Consider the following 18572-nt stretch of genomic DNA (forward strand, 5'->3'; position numbering starts at 1 on the left):
TGGCAATGTTTCAAATTGTAATCCAAATCCTAATGCTTTTTGGACTCTTAATGCTTAACTCTACTTGTCTAAATTGCCGTGTTCTCTTGGATAATAAAGTAGAGCAAACACACAACAGACCCATGAGCTGTCTAGAGCATGTGGCATTTTTTAAAATAACTCCGAGTTATGCAAACCAAACAGAAAAAAAGGAAAATAACCAGCAAATGCACATAAATTCACCTAATTTTATTCCCTTCACTTTGTATAATCATTAGATATATACCAGGAGCACCTTTGCTCTCCTAGAAGGTATTGCACTTGTGTTGACAGAGCTTGTGAGCTGATTTCATTAAAAAGATGGATAGAGTTAAACTCTGCCTGATACCCACCACATTCCACAGCCTTCGTGTGCAGTGGGGTCATTCCAGAAGCAGCGGCTCCATGGAATGTGAGATACGTCATGAACTCTGAGTAACTGTTAGTAGGATGTCTGTAGGTCATGCATCTGCTTGCTTTATGAGTCAGGACTTCCAGGGCTCTGCATACACTAAAGCCTTAAAAGATGAAAACTTCTACAGTGTAACATTTCAAGTGTAAATGGCACAGGTTGCTACTACACATCCCAAGTCATTGGCTGCTCTGCTGTTCCCTTGCCATGTATTGCCCGGATGACTTTTTTTCCTTGACTTACCTTTCCTCAGTGCAAGCATTTTTCATCTCCCTTCTCAGAATTTTAGCTTTGGAGGCTTGGACTAGTTCTCTGGTTAGAAAAATCGTTTTTATTCTAATCCTGTCATTCAAAGTGCTTGCAAAATCTCTACTTCATTGTCTGAGTAAACAAAAGCATTCACTAGAATCAGAACAGACCCTTTGGGATTCCTAACAGAAGACCTGTCTGAGTTTAATGACAACATATTAATATTTTCATCTATTTTTTAACCAATTGTGCATCCGTGTTATGCTGATTTTGTTTGCACTTGGGTTTTCTCAGTTTGCTTATCAGAATGTTACATCAAATGTTACCAAAACTCTTAAAAAGCCATATATCATCTACAGCTTTCCATTTTTCTGCAGGCTGGTTGTATCTCAGCAAGGGAAATTGGCCTGTTTTGACATTATTTGCCTTAAATAATCTAATGGTTATTATTTTTATAATTTTGTTATCCTTCAAGGTACATAGAAATGCATTTAATAACTTGTTCTATTTTTGGATGCTCTTTTTTTTTTCAATATTTTATTTTACAAAGTATCTTTTATAATTTTTGCATAATAACTTTTGCCCAAGGATCACCTTACAAAGTGCAACTCCATTTGCAGTGTGAATAAGGCTCTGAAACAGAACTTGTCCATGCTAGTCCTAGTTCTGCAACACTTGCAGTGATCAGATAAGTCTCTTACTGACTGTCTCCAACTGACTCAGTTTGCTGCTCACTGCTTATTTTTCTCTCAGGTATATTTTGAATATTTATGAATATTTATAAAATGCTCTGAGTGAAACCTGCACATGAAAAATGCAACAGAAGTTGAAAATATCATAATTACTAATGCTTATTATTTTTAAAAAAGAAAGCTATATTGCAATCAATATCCACAGAGAATTATGAGCTATAAAAATAGAGAAGGCTGTAAAGGTACTACAGGGAATTGTGGTTGGCACAAGAAAACTGAAGGTGAAAAACAACTGAGTAACCTGACAAAGAAAGCCCTGCAATGGCACAAGATACAGTGGGCAAGTTTTGTTAATAATGCTTAGTATTGAAATATATGCAGGATGGAGTATTTGTATTACAGAAGGATGATGAAATCCTTTTCAGTCTGCAAGTAATTAAAGATGAAGTTCATCATCATAAGTAACATTAATAATTGTAAAGCAGCAGGCTCAGATAACCTATACTAAAAATCTCTAACAGAACTGTCAAGAGAGATTTAATTTATAATACCTCCTAGCATTTCAGTGAAATTTCAGAAGACTCATAGTATTGTGCCAATGTTTAAGGAAAGAAAATTAAATACACAGAGCAAGCAGGATGACCCAGCTAGCTGTGTTATGGTTAACGTGACACCAGTCCCAAGTAGCACAGTACAAAAGGTGACATTTAGCCAGGTCATAAATAAGTCAATAATTGGCAATAATTTTTATTTTTATCAACATCGTCTGGTTGATAAATCCAATTTAATTTATTGATAAAGGTTGTAAGTCTGTTTCCTACAGATTAGTGTTGAAACATTTCACAACGTATTTCACAAAGTGTTTGATCTACCATTGTGACATTTTTAGTCAAGTCTAGAGTCACTAAACACAGAGACATTTCAGTTGTCTGGGCCACCGTGGGCCCAGAAAGAGGGCATCTGCTTTTGAACAGGCACTTACCAAATCAGGTCAGCGTTAGCTGCGGATGTCTGCAATCATCAGTAACTTGGATCTTTCTTTTCCCTGGTTCACCTTCACAGTATACTGTTGTAGTCTGATTTTTAGCGATTTGTGTTATTTTTAATTTTGCTTTATCTTAGCCTTTCTGTAAATATAAAATCACCACTGACAGCATTTCTGAGTGACACAGAGATTGTCTAAGATCCAAATTACTGTGAGTATAAAGCAGCTAGACAGAGCAAACAGTGGCTTAGGAAGGTTAGTATATTTGCACGAAGGTTTTGCAATACAAACAAGTTCAAAGCAATAAGCCTAAGAGCTAAGATCACAGTTCACACCTCTGGGATCAATCAGGGTGCTGTATAGTGGAAAACAGTAATGCCCCCCCCCCCCCAAAAAAAAAGAGGAATCATAACACATGGACACTGGAGGCATGCAAATAATCAGAACGATGCTCTTGTAGACACGAGCAGTGCAATTAGGGAGAAGTGTGTAGAGGGGCAGGGACATGGTGCTCTCTCTGTAGGTCACCCTTAACACTGCCATGGAGTATGGCTTTGATTTGTATGATTTAGGGAGGATATTTATGACTTGAGAAGGTACAGAGAAGAACCAGAATTATGATTTAAGGAGAGAGGGAATGTCTTATAGTGACAGGTAAACTAAATAGAGCTAAGGTAGAGCTAATTGCTAACAACCAATTTGATCCAGTGTATATGCTGCTGAGCAATGCTGAATACTGAAGAGCTGTTCAATATGACAGGCTTTAACAAAAACCAGTGGCTGAAAGCTGAAACAACAAATGTTAAATTAGGGATAATCTTTAACACTGAGGAAACAACTTATCAGGTGCATTGGACATTTCTCCGTTATTTGGAGTTTTAAATCAAGACTGAAAGTCTTTCTGGATGATAATTTGAATTCAAATGAAACATATCTGGATCAATGAAAGAATGACCAAGACGTGTGAGACAATTTCTATGCTAGGGACAACTGGGTAGTTCTTGACTTTTTGACTTAGAAAAGAAATGACCTAGAGGAAATATGGTAGCCCTGAAAAATTATTTGTGTCACGAAAGAGTTAAATGGTTTGCTTAGGGTACATCATGAGTGAGTGGGAAAGTTATGAAGAGAAGCTAAATGGTCTCGGTCCCTTAGCTGCTGTAGGATCCAGTGCTGTTCAAAGGCATGCATAACCAGCCTCATCAGTCATCCTGAAACTAAGCATGGAAGAATTGTTTGTTGACTGTGGTTGCAAGAGTAATTTAGCCAGAGCAAAGAGAATAAAGTGGAATGGGAAGAAAAAGAGCAGAGAGACAGGCAGAGACAATTGTGCTATACTTTATGAAGAACATGAAGGAAATCTTTGGCCATGGTAGATACAGAAAAAGTTGGTGTTGTGGCAGTGAGGGGGGGTAATTAATTCTTGAATTTTGGGCACAGAAAAATAAAGAGCAGGAAGATTTCTGCTCTGATTCAGGTGCAGTAAAGAAGGACAGGACAGAACAGAGTTAGTGAAATAGGGGAAAAAGGACTGTCAGAGCTTTACAGAAGACCGAATTCTTATTCCTTCTTTTTAAACAGTATAACTGACAAATTGAGTTAGCATGAAATACAGATGTGGCAAAGTATGATTGTAAAACAATTTGGTGCTGGTAGGAATTAGTTCATTGTTAAATATACTGAGAAGCTGGTTGGAAGCAGAGCATGACCTAATGGGTCTAGCGTTACTACTGCAGCTGTGTGAAACCATTCAAACAGCCCAGTAAAGAAAGTGTGCTGGATTTTTAAGATTCTTTTAGTTTAACAGGATGTGCCAAGTTATTGTTGTAACTGTGGGCTGGATCCTTAAGTGCTGTAAAGTGCTTAGCTCCATAGCAAGCACTGAGATGATGCTGATTTTCACAATCTGACCCCCCAAATTAAATCCTTCTCATAGTTTCCCTGGTGATACCACTATGAAAGGCTGTACATAATGGCACAGACCTGCCCGCTCTACTGCGATATCAGAGGGACTATGGATGCCCAAGTGAAAGCAGGATTTCATTTGTCCTTACCTGGTGAGTCCCTCTGGGACTGGTGCAGATTTTGGTTTTACTTTCACTGTAACAGTGATGCTGGGAAGCAGAATTATTGACGGGAGAAACCTAATTGGGGTCCTCCCTGACACTTCCATTTGTCAGAGACCATTCTGTTTGGAATCATTCAGTGGGATTGATTGCACTCAAAATTATGCTTCAAATTCATATTGTGGGACACTTTGGTACTGCTATTGTTTAATGTAAAAGCCCAGTGCAAAAGACCATGCATACTGTGGACTGGCAATATATGGATCCAGGGATTTATCTAGTACACGACAATCCCCTGTTTTGCAAGAATGTTTTTGAGATAGATACAAAATGAATACATTTTCAGTGGTCAGTAGCCAGGCTCACTGACCTATTTCTGCCTGCAGCTTTTCTTCTTTATTTGAGCAGAGCCAGGCATACAGGAACTTGTGACAGGAGTACTGTGTGCCTATGCTAATGAAGGGTTTGGATTGAAGATTTGGTGCATTACTGGCATGGCCTTCCAGAGGTCTCTAGTTCTCACTGTTCCACCTTAAGTCAGCAGGAACTCTCTCCTCTTTGAAAGTCAACCCCAAGATGTTACCTTCAGGCTTATGGCTCTTCAGTTCAAGTCACAAGATTACACCTGTGCTAACCTGTCTGTGAGCTTTGTGATGCAGATGCAAAAAACATCAGAGAAAGATTAATATAACCAGCCATTGATTTATTATGTTCTAGGAAGTAAGGGATAAAGCAGGCTGGCGTGATGCCCTAAGCCCAGCCTCCACGACGATTTCTCTTGTCCTGACATACATCCACCAGCACTTATCTTGTCTGTTCCCCTTCCTCTCCCTCTAGTTTCTCAAACTTCAGGAGTTTCTTTTGGCAGGCGTGCTCTTCACTGCTGCTGATGCTGGAGCTTTCCTCTGAGCTTTCGGAGAGGAGATACTTCATTGCCATCATGTCCTTCTTGTTCATTTGCAAGCAGAGGCAGGAGGATTCGCTCACCTTAAATGATTCCCCCCACATATTCTGGCACATGTCAGTCCCATTTGCATACATCTGTGAGTCAAATAAGAAAAGCATCAATTACATTTAAAAAGAATTGAGTTCAAATCAATTTGTATCCAATTGATAAACATTGCTCACTTTTAAAAATTGGTACTAGATAAAACAGCAGCCTGCAGTCATTCACTGTCTTCCTGTATGCCATGCTTCACCACTTCCGAGATATCTTAAAATGTTATCCAGTCCCACCACTGGCAAAAGAGATTTGCCTGTTGTGAAAGCAAGTGATTATACAAAGTGCAAAGTGATCAACAGCCAGCCCTTTGTTTCCCCCCTGGGGCTGACAGCCCAGTGAGCTTTCTGGGTCTGACAGACCAAAGCTGTGTGTGTGAGGCTGTACAACTTGTGGCGTGTCAGGACAGTCTGACATGCCTTGGGATCTGAGTAGTGCTGAAAGTGCCAGACTGAGTGTTTTGAATACGGAAATCTTTATATCTACAGGCTACAGCCCAGTGGAGTCACAGTTCCGTGGGTTCTTGCTGTGCCTGCTGCAATGCACATCGTGACTGGGCAGGACCTCACAGACAAAGAGAAGGGACATAACTTAGAAACTGCTTGAAGAAAAGTTTTCTTCAGGCTTCTGAAGTGCTGCGTCCAGTGCTGCAATGGCATTTCTGGCTCAAGAAATTGTAAACTGCAGCTTCTTGCACTCTCTGTGACTGAATCTGTCCTATTCTTGGTACTACATCATTTTGTAAGGTCTGTGTCATAGGATCTGTGCAACCACACAACAGAGATATTTCTTGTTTGCCACAGTCACATTGTGACAACCTCCTGTCTGCCCAGCTTGAGTTTGCCTAAAGAGTATTAGCTTAGGAGTTATCGCATCCAGCCACAAAGTAGGCAGGATACACACTTTATCTCACATGCATTTCTCCCATGTGTTTGTGGTTGAAGTTCAATCTTTTCTGTTTCTGTAAAGGAAGCTCTAGGTACTCCCAGAAGCAAAGCTAAGAATCAAGTTGGGGCTGGGAGCGATGGCAGGAGTAGCAGCCTTTGGAATTAAGGAGTGGGAATGTTAATGACTGAAACAGCGGGCCAGGCAGCAGGACTGCTGGGCTCTATGGCTGACTGATTCATGTAGACCATGTCACCAGCATCTCTCTGAAGGAAGCTATGTTTCATCTGTAATAGTACAAGTAGTCCTTGCATGTGACACTGATCCTTTGATCCTATAGTGTTTCTCTTTGTGCTGTAATTTCTGGATGGTGTACTGGTTTACTGTCATTGCCAGCTCATATAAAGATCTGACACTGTGAATCTCAGAGAAGGTGCCCTGCCTTTGTGGTTGGGAGATTTCTGCTTGGAAGCTGCTCCGTGTGCAAAAAGTTAATGATTACAGATTTAAGTCTATTATGTGGAAGTGGGACTGGGCATCTGTAGTCCTGCAGCTTCTTCTGCTCCACTTATTTTCTGCAAGTTCTTCTTATAAGATGTCTCCCTGTCTCCCCACATGCAAAACTATGTTGAGCTATACTGTGCAGGAAGGCAGATGAGAAGAAATCATTATCATCACTTTTGCATTAGAAATCTATCCTTTGTGAATAATAGACAGTCTGTTCCAAATAGCCCCAAAGACACTGTAGTCTGTAAAATAGCTTTTCAGTTCACACCATCTTTGGCCAGGTCTCAATCCATAGATGCTGCAGTTGCTGGAGGAGGAGAGTGGAGGTTGGCTAGTGCACTGACAGCAATACAGGGCCAGAAATTGAAAGGTTGCTGCATCTAGTTCTCTCCCTGTGTTCTCAGGGCGGGCAGATATTAGCTGATTCTTTCTCGCTATTCCTGTGCTTTTAAGCACCATTAGACATTTTCTTCCAGCTCCTGTACAGTTCTTGGATTTCCATCTGCTTTTAGCTAATAATTCCAGAAAGTATTAAAAGCTGTCATGTGGGTTTTCTTAGGTCTGTATGCAAGAGACATGGCTACATCCTATTCTTGTGTCCCACAGGTTCTGTAACATGTATTCATGCTCTTCTACTTGCTAAATTGGTAATTTTATTTTGACCTTCCTCCTAACTAGCTTAAAGATCAGAGTGTAGCCAGAATGCTGCAGCAAACAAACAGTGCACACAGCCCATTTACCAAACGTGTCCCTAAATTACTGCAAAGGATTCTGATTCTTCAGCCGCTTGGAAAATGTTCTAGTCTGTGCATTAACATTGCTTGGGGAGCACTCAGCTGGGAGAACAATGACAAAATGTGCCTCATTTCAGCCAGGCTAAAACTGGCTATGATCCACTGTGCATTCTTAATATTCAGCATTTGTTCCATATTCAGTATTTGTTCCAAATAGTCCTTACAACCACTTGCATATGTCAAATGTAGGGCTGCTGACTGCTCCTCTGTATGAGCTGAGGGCTTCAAAAGAAAGTAAGCATCTGTCCACAGTGCTCTTGACATCGGAGAACCCTTTGTGCTTCTAGGTGACAGTAACTTTCTTTTCCATGAGTTGAGTCCAAACCAAGCAAGTCTAATGTTTGTGTATCATGTAATTTTCATATGGGAAATGTGTTTTTTTAATTTCTCTGAAGAAACTTAATCTTTATTCTTACTTAGCATGCAAGCCTATTTTTGGTGAAAAATATGGGCAGTTTAGGGTGTGGTTCCATTTAGTTTAGGAATAGCTGCGCCTGGCTTCAAGTGATAAGACCTCTGGATTTGCTGCATGTTTTTCCCTGCAGATGGTATATTTTCTTTAAGAAATAAGTACAAGGGAATTCAAGGTAAAAAACTCCTATCTCTGGACCAGGGACAGTTTGAACCAGGGACTGGAGATTATTTACAGATATTATCATTTCGTTTTTCACTTCATCTGGAACTACTGATGATTTAGCATATCTGGGAAACTAAGCTGTAAGTTTCCGCAGCCCATTTGTTTTTTGGCCACCTTCCTGAGCCTGCTGATTAGTGTCACTTTTGCAAGGCACACAGCAATCCTGCACTAACTGGACTGTGGCTTCCACTTATATCAGTTGCTGAACTGACTTCTGGAAGTACATGCACTTGAATTGAATTCAAAACAATGAATCTGGGATCTCTGCAAGCCTTACTACCAGTCCCTAAGCACTACACTTAAATTTCATTTACTTCTGATATTTGGACAGTTTTCATGGACTCAGTGAAGTTCAACTGTTAAAAATATTCAAATAAGCGTAGCAGTTTTGAGCTGCATTACATTGTCTTGATGCTAAACTTACTTGAGTCACTAGAAAAAATCCTGACTCTTGAAAGGCCTGGCAACCTTGCTCCTATAAGTCTTGTCAGTTCTCATTGTATACATTTTTGCTTATAAAATTAGTTACCCCAACCATTAAACCTTCTCAGAAAGATGGGATGAGCTCTTAGAAAGCTTGTCAGTGCTGCTCTTTAACCATCAGAATTACGTAGAACAAAGTTAGCTCTGCCTAGCCATTGGTAGACACAATGGAGAACACACATCAGAGCTATGACAGGTCTATGGAGAGCAAAAGGGAGACAATTAGAAGAATGTCAGGACTTAGGGATTTGGAGGATGGAGAAGGACTTGAACATAACAAGGTAAAATAGAGAAAAGGGCAAAGATACCTAATAGGCAAGAAAACCTTAAAAATTCCTTAGTGATTTGGGAATTTACATTCCAATTTGAAAAGACAGAGGTGTGTAAAGCCCCACATTATATAAGGAACCTTATAAAATGCATCTCAGTGTCTCTGTTGTATGAACAAAGTTTATTTATCTTTTACTTTCTAAACCCCATTGTGGTTAAAATATCAGTGCTGCGTGAACTTCTCCTTTTGTTTCACAAGTGGTTTGAATAGTGATTAATTAAATGTATATATAATTACAGTAAGCAATCTACATAAATATAAATGTTTTAAAATTTATATACTTAAAAAGTCTGATGTAGGTATGACTTGAAACTGCTGAAGTAAAAATAATTCACCTGTTGCATTTTACACTCACATATTCAGGACAAAAAAAAAGAACTCAATGCCATTTTTTCTGCTCTAGTTGATCAGGTTTTCTTACCTCACTGTATGGAATACATTTATTCTTACAGTGGTTCTCTCCACTTTCATCCCATTCCCAGTCCATCAGCCAGTTATGAACACATATGGAATCATCTTTGCAGGCTTCATACCTTCATGGAGATTAGCGTGGAAGATACAGTTATTTCTCTCACTTTTTTTCCAGTGGACTCAGATTCAACTCAAAAAGTCTATGTGGGCTATGCCAGTAACGTTGTATAGTTGCACAGTGCAGCTTAGCAACAGATCTTCAAGAAATGTGTGCGTTATCTTAGTTTGACATGTACATAAACTCTGAGCTGGCCAGGAAGACCTAAATCTCCATGAAAACCAAACAGTTCACCCACTACATTTTGTACTTGCAGGCTTAAGTAAAGGGCTCATGTTCTGAGGAGCAGCACTCATTCATGCAATGTTTGCAGCTTGGTTATGTTTACTGATGTTACTGAGTAGAGGAAATACTGTGTGGGAGGGAGTTTCACCGATGCTGATGTTCAATATTGTGACAGCACAGGTACACTAAGAATGAACTGTCACTTGAGGGAGATGTGGGGAAGGTTTGTATTTATGAATTAGTATGGGAAAAGAAGAATGATATTTCCTGGGCAGGGGGTTGCTATGAGGAACGTGCACTGCAATAAGGAAAATCCACAAACAATAAAATCATATAAACTAATAGGCTGTCAGCCTCAGAACAACATTTTCAAAAAATTTAAACTTGAAGTGAAGAAGGAAGGATAAGAGTCTTGTAAGGTATAAGTCTAAAATTTAAATGTTAAGTTATTTTTAACTTGTAAGTGGTAATGTAAAATAAAGTCTATAAATGGCCTGGAACGAGTAGAGTATGCAACTGGCTGGTCTTTGTGATGAGAGATCTCACGACTTACCATTAGCCTACATAATTTCCTTCCCTCCCTCCCTGACTGCCTCCCTCCCTCCCTCCCTCCTTCCTTCCTTCCTTCCTTCCTTCCTTCCTTCCTTCCTTCCTTCCTTCCTTCCTTCCACTTGTTTTTATGTTCTACTTTTTGGCTCTTACCTTTCTTAGGGATCACTTTCTGCAAATCAGTTAACATCTACTTAAATTTAGTCTCAATGACTTCAGGTGGACTATTCACACCAGTAATGGAGAGTGCCAAAAACATGAAGCACGGCTTTCAAAAAGTTAGTGTAGTTCAGCATGGTATTTGTAATTAATGCCTTTGGATATGTTTTCTGTTTGTTATTTTTAATCTTCAGATTGTTTCCAAAACTACTTTGATATCATGAGGGCTGCAGATTTACATTTTAAAATGAAATATGAAGTTGTCATGTAGTCACAGAACTACAAGAACTAGACATTGCAGTACATTTGCACATCCAGAAAGGTAAGAACGTGCACATCTGTAGAACCTTCACACAGGTTTTCTGGGCTTTTTTTTGAGGGAGAAAGAGCAGTAACAGATGGAGGGTAGCCAGGGCCTGAACTGAACAGGTCTAGAGCAGAAGACACATATTCTCAAATGTGTTCATCCATGAACTTGCTGTCAGAGGTAGGGGCTCTGCTGGAAATATAGGCTGCAATTTGATAAATTAATATTATGTGACACTAATAGGCAGATCCTACCAGTTTGTACCATGACTGGATTTGGTACTAGGGACTATAAGAATAATTGGTTTGTTGTTTGTTAGCTGCTGTGTGCACCTTGAGTGAGAAAGACACACAGAGGTAACTCCCCAGTGATGGCTGTTTCTCTAATGCTAGTCACTGTGACTGCTTGAAGGCACACCAGTTAGGAGGATCAATGCAAAGTTTTTGTTAATCACCATCTATGAACTCTCCATATACCAGCATCAGATTCAACAATTAGCTTTTGATTCTTCAAGCCATATAGGCATGAGATTTACTTTATACATGCACTCAAATTCATTGCTTTCTAGCACGGTTGATCTACCGTGAGCTGCCTAATACTAGCAATTCCACTTAAAGCAGTTCTGCCCCTCCCACAGTCTTCTTTTTAAAGTTTCCTTTTTTTATTTGGCTGTGTTTTTCTGCCGGATGGGTTCCCAGACCAGGGTTGCTTCACAGCCTCTCAGACAGTGCTGCTGGTACATGGGTGGGGACAGGGTAGGGGAAAAAATTAGCAGCCCTTGGGACTCAGGAGGGGGCAGAATGGCTTCTTTTGACATTAGTGTCACCTTTAGTTATACTTTTCAAATCATGAATATGTATTTAAGAGTTTTACTGAACTAGGGTATTCATGCTATACATCTGGTTTCCTCAGAAATTTGAATTAAATATGTTTATTAAAATATTTATATTTTTATTCACTATTATCTATTGAATTGTCAGATGAAATCTTTCCTAATTATGATTATTGCCTAACTGTGGTTTGTTATATAAGCAGGTAGCAAGGCATAACTCCATTATTATGAGTTTTTCTTTATCCCAATGGAAGTAATTATGAAGCTAAGTTTATGAAAAATCATGACTTATGAAAAGTCTGATTTCTGCTGTCCAGAAACATGTAAGTGGTTTCTTCAAACATTCATTAAAACCTGTGAGAAACATAAATACTCAAAAGATCTGCCCTGAACATACCAGTTCCCTGTGCACAAGGGGCAGGATGTTTTTATTTTAAAGCTTTTTTCCCCCCCATTTTTTATAATTAGATGTTTCTCTTTTAAAGGTCATAGGACCCTTCCACAGGTGGATCAGAAAATGGCTTGTACATCAGGCTCCTTCAAAAGCAATAGTTTTAGGACTAAGGGGAGCAAGGAATCCTAAGACAATAGGAAGAAAGGGAAGGCCCCAAGCTAGTCAGATGAATTTCTTTTAAATGAAGTCACTGCTCATTCAGAATCCTCTGCACATTTCTGGCCACAAAGACATACAGTATGCAGCAGGCACACTCACGGCATGTAGAGAAAGTAGGTCACATCACTAGCAGTGTTACAGCACGCTAAAGGGACTCCAGTGAATAGAACATGAAGAAACGTTACTTTAAATCACCAGAAAGAGTGGGAATTCTGTCCAGGCTCTTTTCTAGCCTCAGGCCTTAAGCAGGATGAGGGAATGGGTTTGACATTGGCATTAGGCAGGCACACAGACGAGCATGCACAGTAATGGGTCATCATTACATTTTTGATTCAGGCCAGGCATCTATGACGCCAACAGGGGCAATAGATCATTGTTCAGTATTTGTTTAGAGTAGAGCCTACTCTCTGCCACGAGACTCCATACTGGGAAAGGGTCAGTTTTTCATGTGCAGCAACTCTCAGTCACCCCCCCCATACTTTCCAGGAACAAAAGTTAAAAATGCTGTTTACCTGGAGGTTTTGGCAATACCCAGGGGACACTGAGGGTTTTGCTGTGTAATACTGACCCACCATATACACTTTGGTATGAATCTCATATATACTAAGGCTGGCTTAAACCAGTTCATAGAGGCAAACTAAACTTACAGTGTATATTTTCTTTTGTCTTTACAGTTTCGCTGGATATATCAGTTTGGCGAGGACTTTGTGTGCTACTTATTTTGGGATACATTTGTTTTAGATATTGGTATTATATCGCTTTGCCTGTTAGATCTATTCTAAAGCTCACTGGCAACTCCAATGCCTTAAAATCCAAATGCTTTCAAATTTTGGTAATTGGTTCTGAGCTTTGAGATTCTGAGCACTGAGGCAAATTCAAGGTCTCAGTCTTTGTCTTCAAGGTGGTCAATAATCTGGATTCAGTTTAGAAGATTACCAAAAATTTAGGAAGGAAGACCACACATGACAAATCTGTTCCTGAGGCACATGGAGTTCCCTAACACAGAAATAAAATTCATCACTAGAGGAAACTCTAGGGAGGCTAAGAAGTACATCAGCCCTTCTCACTATCTTCCATTACAAATCCAAGCTATGCTTCCTGTTTCCTTCTCTGGCACAAAGCAATGGGGACATATCTAAAGACAAATCCTACCAAAATACTGCACTGCATACATGACTTTGCCCTTGGAGAGAAGGTGAGAGTGAAAATGGATCCATGTATCAATAATATTCAAGTTGTGTAACCACTGGGGAAAGCACTGTACAGAGCAGCACAAGAGAACCTGAGCATGTGCTACTGTGTCCTGTATTTTCTGTGCTTCCAAGAAAAACTCTTTTGTAACCTTTTAGAAGTATTAAAACAGTTTTCCATGATTTTCAGAGCAGAGTAAGGGATTCAGGCATTCACAGTTCATTACTTTCAAGGGATGCTACCAGTTATAATCCTATAGTGTAAACACAGGCTGTGCTGTTTGTATTATGCTTCACATCAATTTAACCATATAGACTATTTACTTTAGTTCCCAGGCCCAACATTAATATGGTACTGACTGAGATTTATATGACATTATTTAAGATCCAACATTTCATAACAGGGAGACAGGAAGGGATGAAGGGAGGGAGAGACATAAGATGGACACAGACCACTGAAAAAATCTCAGTATTCCGCTGGGATACAATGCTTCTGCCCCAAGGCTAAGGACAGACAGGTGCTGGGTTGTCCCACTACATGTCTTGCACTCAAAAAGTAATGTGATTCCCTGATGCTGTATTTTGGGAAACAAAATTAAATGCTGTTATGCTTGCTCATTGCTATTAATATTTTTAACATTACTTGGCTGCAAGTTTTTCTGAGATTCAGGCTTTTAGAAGTGTTTTTAGAGAGAAAGATGATGGAAGGGAAGAGAAAAGGCCAAGGGTGGAAAATTAAGGAATTAAGCTAATTTGTTGTATGAAATAATTGAAAACATAAAGGAAGTGGCTGTTTTCATGGTTTCATACTCCATTTTATAGATATAAAAGAAATGTATCATATAATGGTCAAGTATTTAGATATAAAATGCTAACTGCATAAATGGTAACTCACAGGCATGGACTTTTCAACGTGTGGGCAGGCCCTCACTGCTGTTAGTGCCTTCCAATGTGGCAAGAGCTCCTCCGTCACGTCAGGCAGTTCTGATGCCACCACACTGCTTCCTTGCAGAGAGCAGGGCGGTGCTGTCCCTGGGTCCCTAAACTCTGACACAGTTCAGTAACTCCATCCAGCATTCAGCCTGTGTCTATTATTTTGGGGGTAGTAGCTTAGCAGAGGAAAAAGTAGAGGTGGCAAACAAGAAATGAAGAGGAAAAACAAGAGAAAAGGCATAAAGGTGGTACAATACCATCTAATCTTACTGCCACTTGATTGGGAGATCTGTGCTTCACCCACCCATGCTCCTCGACACCTGAGTAACACAGGAACATTAAAGCTAAATAAAACCACTTTGATAAAAAGCTGAACCTACCAGTCATCACAAAAGCTTTGACACAATGGAACAGACTGAATAGCAGCAGTGTAGTTGGGATGGATCCAGCGAGCAGCATGTGGAGAACACCGGTAAAAGCACTCAATTTTCTTTGTGAAATCTTCACAGCTGTGGTGGGAGAGAAAAGCCACAAATAAGCCTGTTTCTTAGCATCAAGGAAGGCTATAGCCTCGGTTTTCTAGGCCTGCTTTGATGTGGGTGCAATAGTACAGATTAGGACAAAAACATAGAAAAGCATCCTTTCTCCCTGTTAATGTCTAAGTTCCAAACTCATTTCTTTGGCGTTGTGTACGGACTCTGACCGTGCAATTACCATAGCCAGCTAAAGAGTGCACAAATGTTTCCATGCATATTTCAGCCCTATTTGTGTAAGCTTTCTGTAAACTTTTGAGGCCTTGAGTTTTCCTGGCAAGAACAATTCCAGGCAATAATAAAATATAGTTTAAAACTATAGTACAAAACTTCCTCTATGCTGTAGCCTTATGGTTTCATTAATCTTTAGATTTTCCCACAGCCCAGCTGAAGTTACTTAAAACGCATACTGTTGCTGCTCTTCTGGGAGTGGCAGGCAATAGCTGTTACTTTTGCACATATGTTTTTGCTTAATTGTTTTGTACTTTCATTCTTTTATTTCTATAACTTGCCATGTTTCACAGCTCTAACATCTAACAGGGTACTAAAAATCTTAATTATGAAGACATTCTTTGTGGTTACAAAACCCACAGGACTACAAGAATTTTTATTCTAAATATTCAGAAGTTTCATTTCTGGACTCTTGTGCATTTTATTTGCAAGATTTAATAATCTAGTCAATCTGCTTTCTAAACAAAGGAAGAAGCCTGGTCTGTATTGACTAGGGGTCACACTCACTGGTATGTGATGGTTGCTTTGGAGAGCTACAGAGATGCAGTGTGGTTGTCATGTACTGGGTTTATGGCTGCTTTGCATTGCTAGATCTGGTTCTATACTGAAAGCAAACTTGAAAAACCATAACCCTTTCTTGAAAAAATGGCACAAATCCTTCTGCATAAATAGTATATACTTAGGGATTCATGGGGCTTTTGTAAGAGGAGAAGAAGAAGAGCCAGACATTGGTCAGGTATGGATACAAGAGGATGGGAACTAGTGGGTGGCATCATCTCTAGGGCAACCTAGGAACTGTCCTAGCTCTGTCGCTGCTACAGCATAGATCTATTGAACCAGGACACAGACAACATCAAAGCTGACTTACGATTTACTGAGCTGCCCACATCTGTTCCAGTAGCTGTTGTTTACTTTAATTACTGGGGAATGAGCCAATTGCTCTGTGAAGTCTGCATAGCAACAGGAAGCTGTCAGGAATGAAAAAGAGATCTTGCAATGAGGTTTTTCTTTAATACTGTATTTGGAAGACTCAAAATGTAAGATGAATCTGGTTTGGTCCATAACATGATAAAGTCTCTTAGTACTAACTAGAAGCTGTACTCAAGCTCTAACATTTTTGGTTTTGGAAGTAGCCGTTTAAATGTTAAGTGAGGTGGACTGGCATCAACAGTGCTTTCTCAAGGTGTGCCCAGAGAGCTCCAAGAATTTTACTAGTGTTCTTCCAGATGTTATATCCTGAGGAATACTAACTTTGAAAACTATGAAACATAAAAAAGAGAGTTGAAGAAATGTAATAAATACTACACGTTGCTCACTACAGAATTTCCCATTTGGCATCTGCTACAATTTATTCATTTTTATACTTAATCACAATAAACCAAATTAATCTTTGCTGTAAACTTTTTTAAGTAGACGGAGCTACAGGAAAAGTAAACTGCATCAGAATTTTATAAAGATAATAAAGGAAGTCAATGTGAGTTTTGCAGTTTACTCTGTTAAGAACCAGAATCTTACTCTTGGTTTGCATGCAGCAAAATGCCAACGAAGGACATTTTTCAAATGCAACTTATACTGCATCTTACATATTTTTGAGAAAGTGAAGGAACTGCCAAAACAATTAGTGCATACAAAGCTGTACTTCTAGACTATATTTGGCAAATATTAAACTACTCTTACATTTAGAGTACAGAGTGCATTCATGCATATTTGGCTCAGGACTTGGTTTCACTTTGTGGGTGTCCCCTTCCAGACATCTGTATTTTTGGCAGGTAGATGATGTTATGACAGCAAAGAGGGTGACAGCAAACCTCAGCATTGTTATTCCGTTCTTTCTCCTGTATGGAGAGAAGTCTTTATTTAATCCTTTATTTCTAGGAGAAGACGTAAAATTAAAAAGAAGGACTGCTTAAAAAAAGCTACGTATATAACCAAATAAAATATGCTCAGCAGACACATACATATTAAGACACATGTTCTCTCTTTCTCTTTGCTTATATCTGAACACTTCTGGTACATGATTTTGAGGTTCTGTGGCAAGTGATAAAAGCCACCAACAGTTCAGGCTATTTATGAAAACATGTTATAATTTTCAGTATTTAAGAAAATTATTTTAAGTTTCTTACACTGACCTGAATTTATCTTTGAACGCTTCCAAGAAACATTCAACTGCTTTACTAGATTTGAAGAAAAGATTGATTAGTTCTGAAACTTGCAGAGTTGTTTTGCACACTTGGAAATTACACATTTAATACAACTGCAAGTGAGCTAGTAGTGGTCAGCACCTGAGCTGGATAAATTACATTGATAACTTGCCTTTGTTGTGGCTATGCTAATTTATACTTAAGAATCTGATCCCTTATTTTCTGCCTCTTTTGTAGAATTTGGTCAAAAATGCAAGATAAAAATGTCTTGTCTGTGAGACTAAAATTTGTCTAAACACAGACTACATTTTAGTGAGCTATATAGATAAATCTAGAACCTGTTACATAAGCCAATGCATAATTATTTATACATGTTATTAATTTAACCCTTCATTCTTTAGTTAAATATTGCTGTTACCTTTTCGGAATAATTTTGCCTGAATAAGGACTGCAGCTCCTCTATGTACCTAGACTTTTCAGATATAAAGAAAAGGAAAAAACCATCTCCCCAGTTTCTCAGTAGTTTCTCACCTCTTTTGCTGTTCTTCTGGGTGATACTTCTCCCTGGAACAGGAACACAGTAAATTGCTTTTCTCATTTTCTCCTTTATATACACACCATCTGGCATCAGTGCTCCAGAATTTGTTTGCCCTGGAAGAGTTCCTTGACCCTTTGGAATGCTAACATTGATTTATCTCAAAAGCAGATGCAACGACCAGCACATAATGCCCTTTTATTGCTTGCAAACATTGACATGATAAAGAGGAAAGTACAAACGTAAGTTAGAATGAGAAAAGCAACAGCTCTCCTATATACCAAATACAACTAACCCCCCTGCATGATTTTTCAATGTTTCCTTTTATTATTAACTATTAGATTCATTTCTACAACAGTTTCATGGGGCTCTTATCACAGATTAGGACTTCACTGAATTAGAGACATTAAAAACAACACTTCATATTTCAGCCTGACTGGCTTAATTTTGACTATAGATATATGATGGCTTGCCTTGGCTTACACAGTAATTTTACTGCAGCCCCTGGAAGACAATGCACATCTCCTGATTCCCAGGTCTTTGTTCTTTGTTCACAAGATCCCTTTAAAACCTGCTGCTGGTTGCTCTACCTGCCTCATATGTAGTCTCCAACAAGTGTCACAAGCACTACAAGAAACTGTTGCTTGTACCATTGATAGTGGTTCCTGATTGGATTTCATTGTGAAATCTGCTTTCTGCAAAGAGGGTTCTGCATGTGAACATAAACCATCGCATA

The 18572-nt window shown here is 39.2% G+C and overlaps 1 protein-coding gene across 1 annotated transcript; it reads right to left on the bottom strand.

Annotated features, from left to right (window-relative positions):
- Window positions 1-5142: 5142 nt before the first annotated feature.
- Window positions 5143-16976, bottom strand: LOC309672625 (riboflavin-binding protein; the record flags this gene model as incomplete). The annotated part of the gene is made up of 5 exons (XM_082484173.1): window positions 5143-5463; window positions 9481-9592; window positions 14777-14905; window positions 16029-16128; window positions 16838-16976. The coding sequence occupies 5 exons, from the start codon at window positions 16974-16976 to the stop codon at window positions 5227-5229; spliced, it is 717 nt and encodes a 238-aa protein (XP_082340299.1). The 3' UTR covers window positions 5143-5226.
- Between the last annotated feature and the right edge of the window lie 1596 nt (window positions 16977-18572).

Source organism: Vanellus vanellus, assembly GCF_965231255.1.
Source record: "Vanellus vanellus genome assembly, chromosome: 5".
NCBI lineage: Eukaryota > Metazoa > Chordata > Aves > Charadriiformes > Charadriidae > Vanellus > Vanellus vanellus.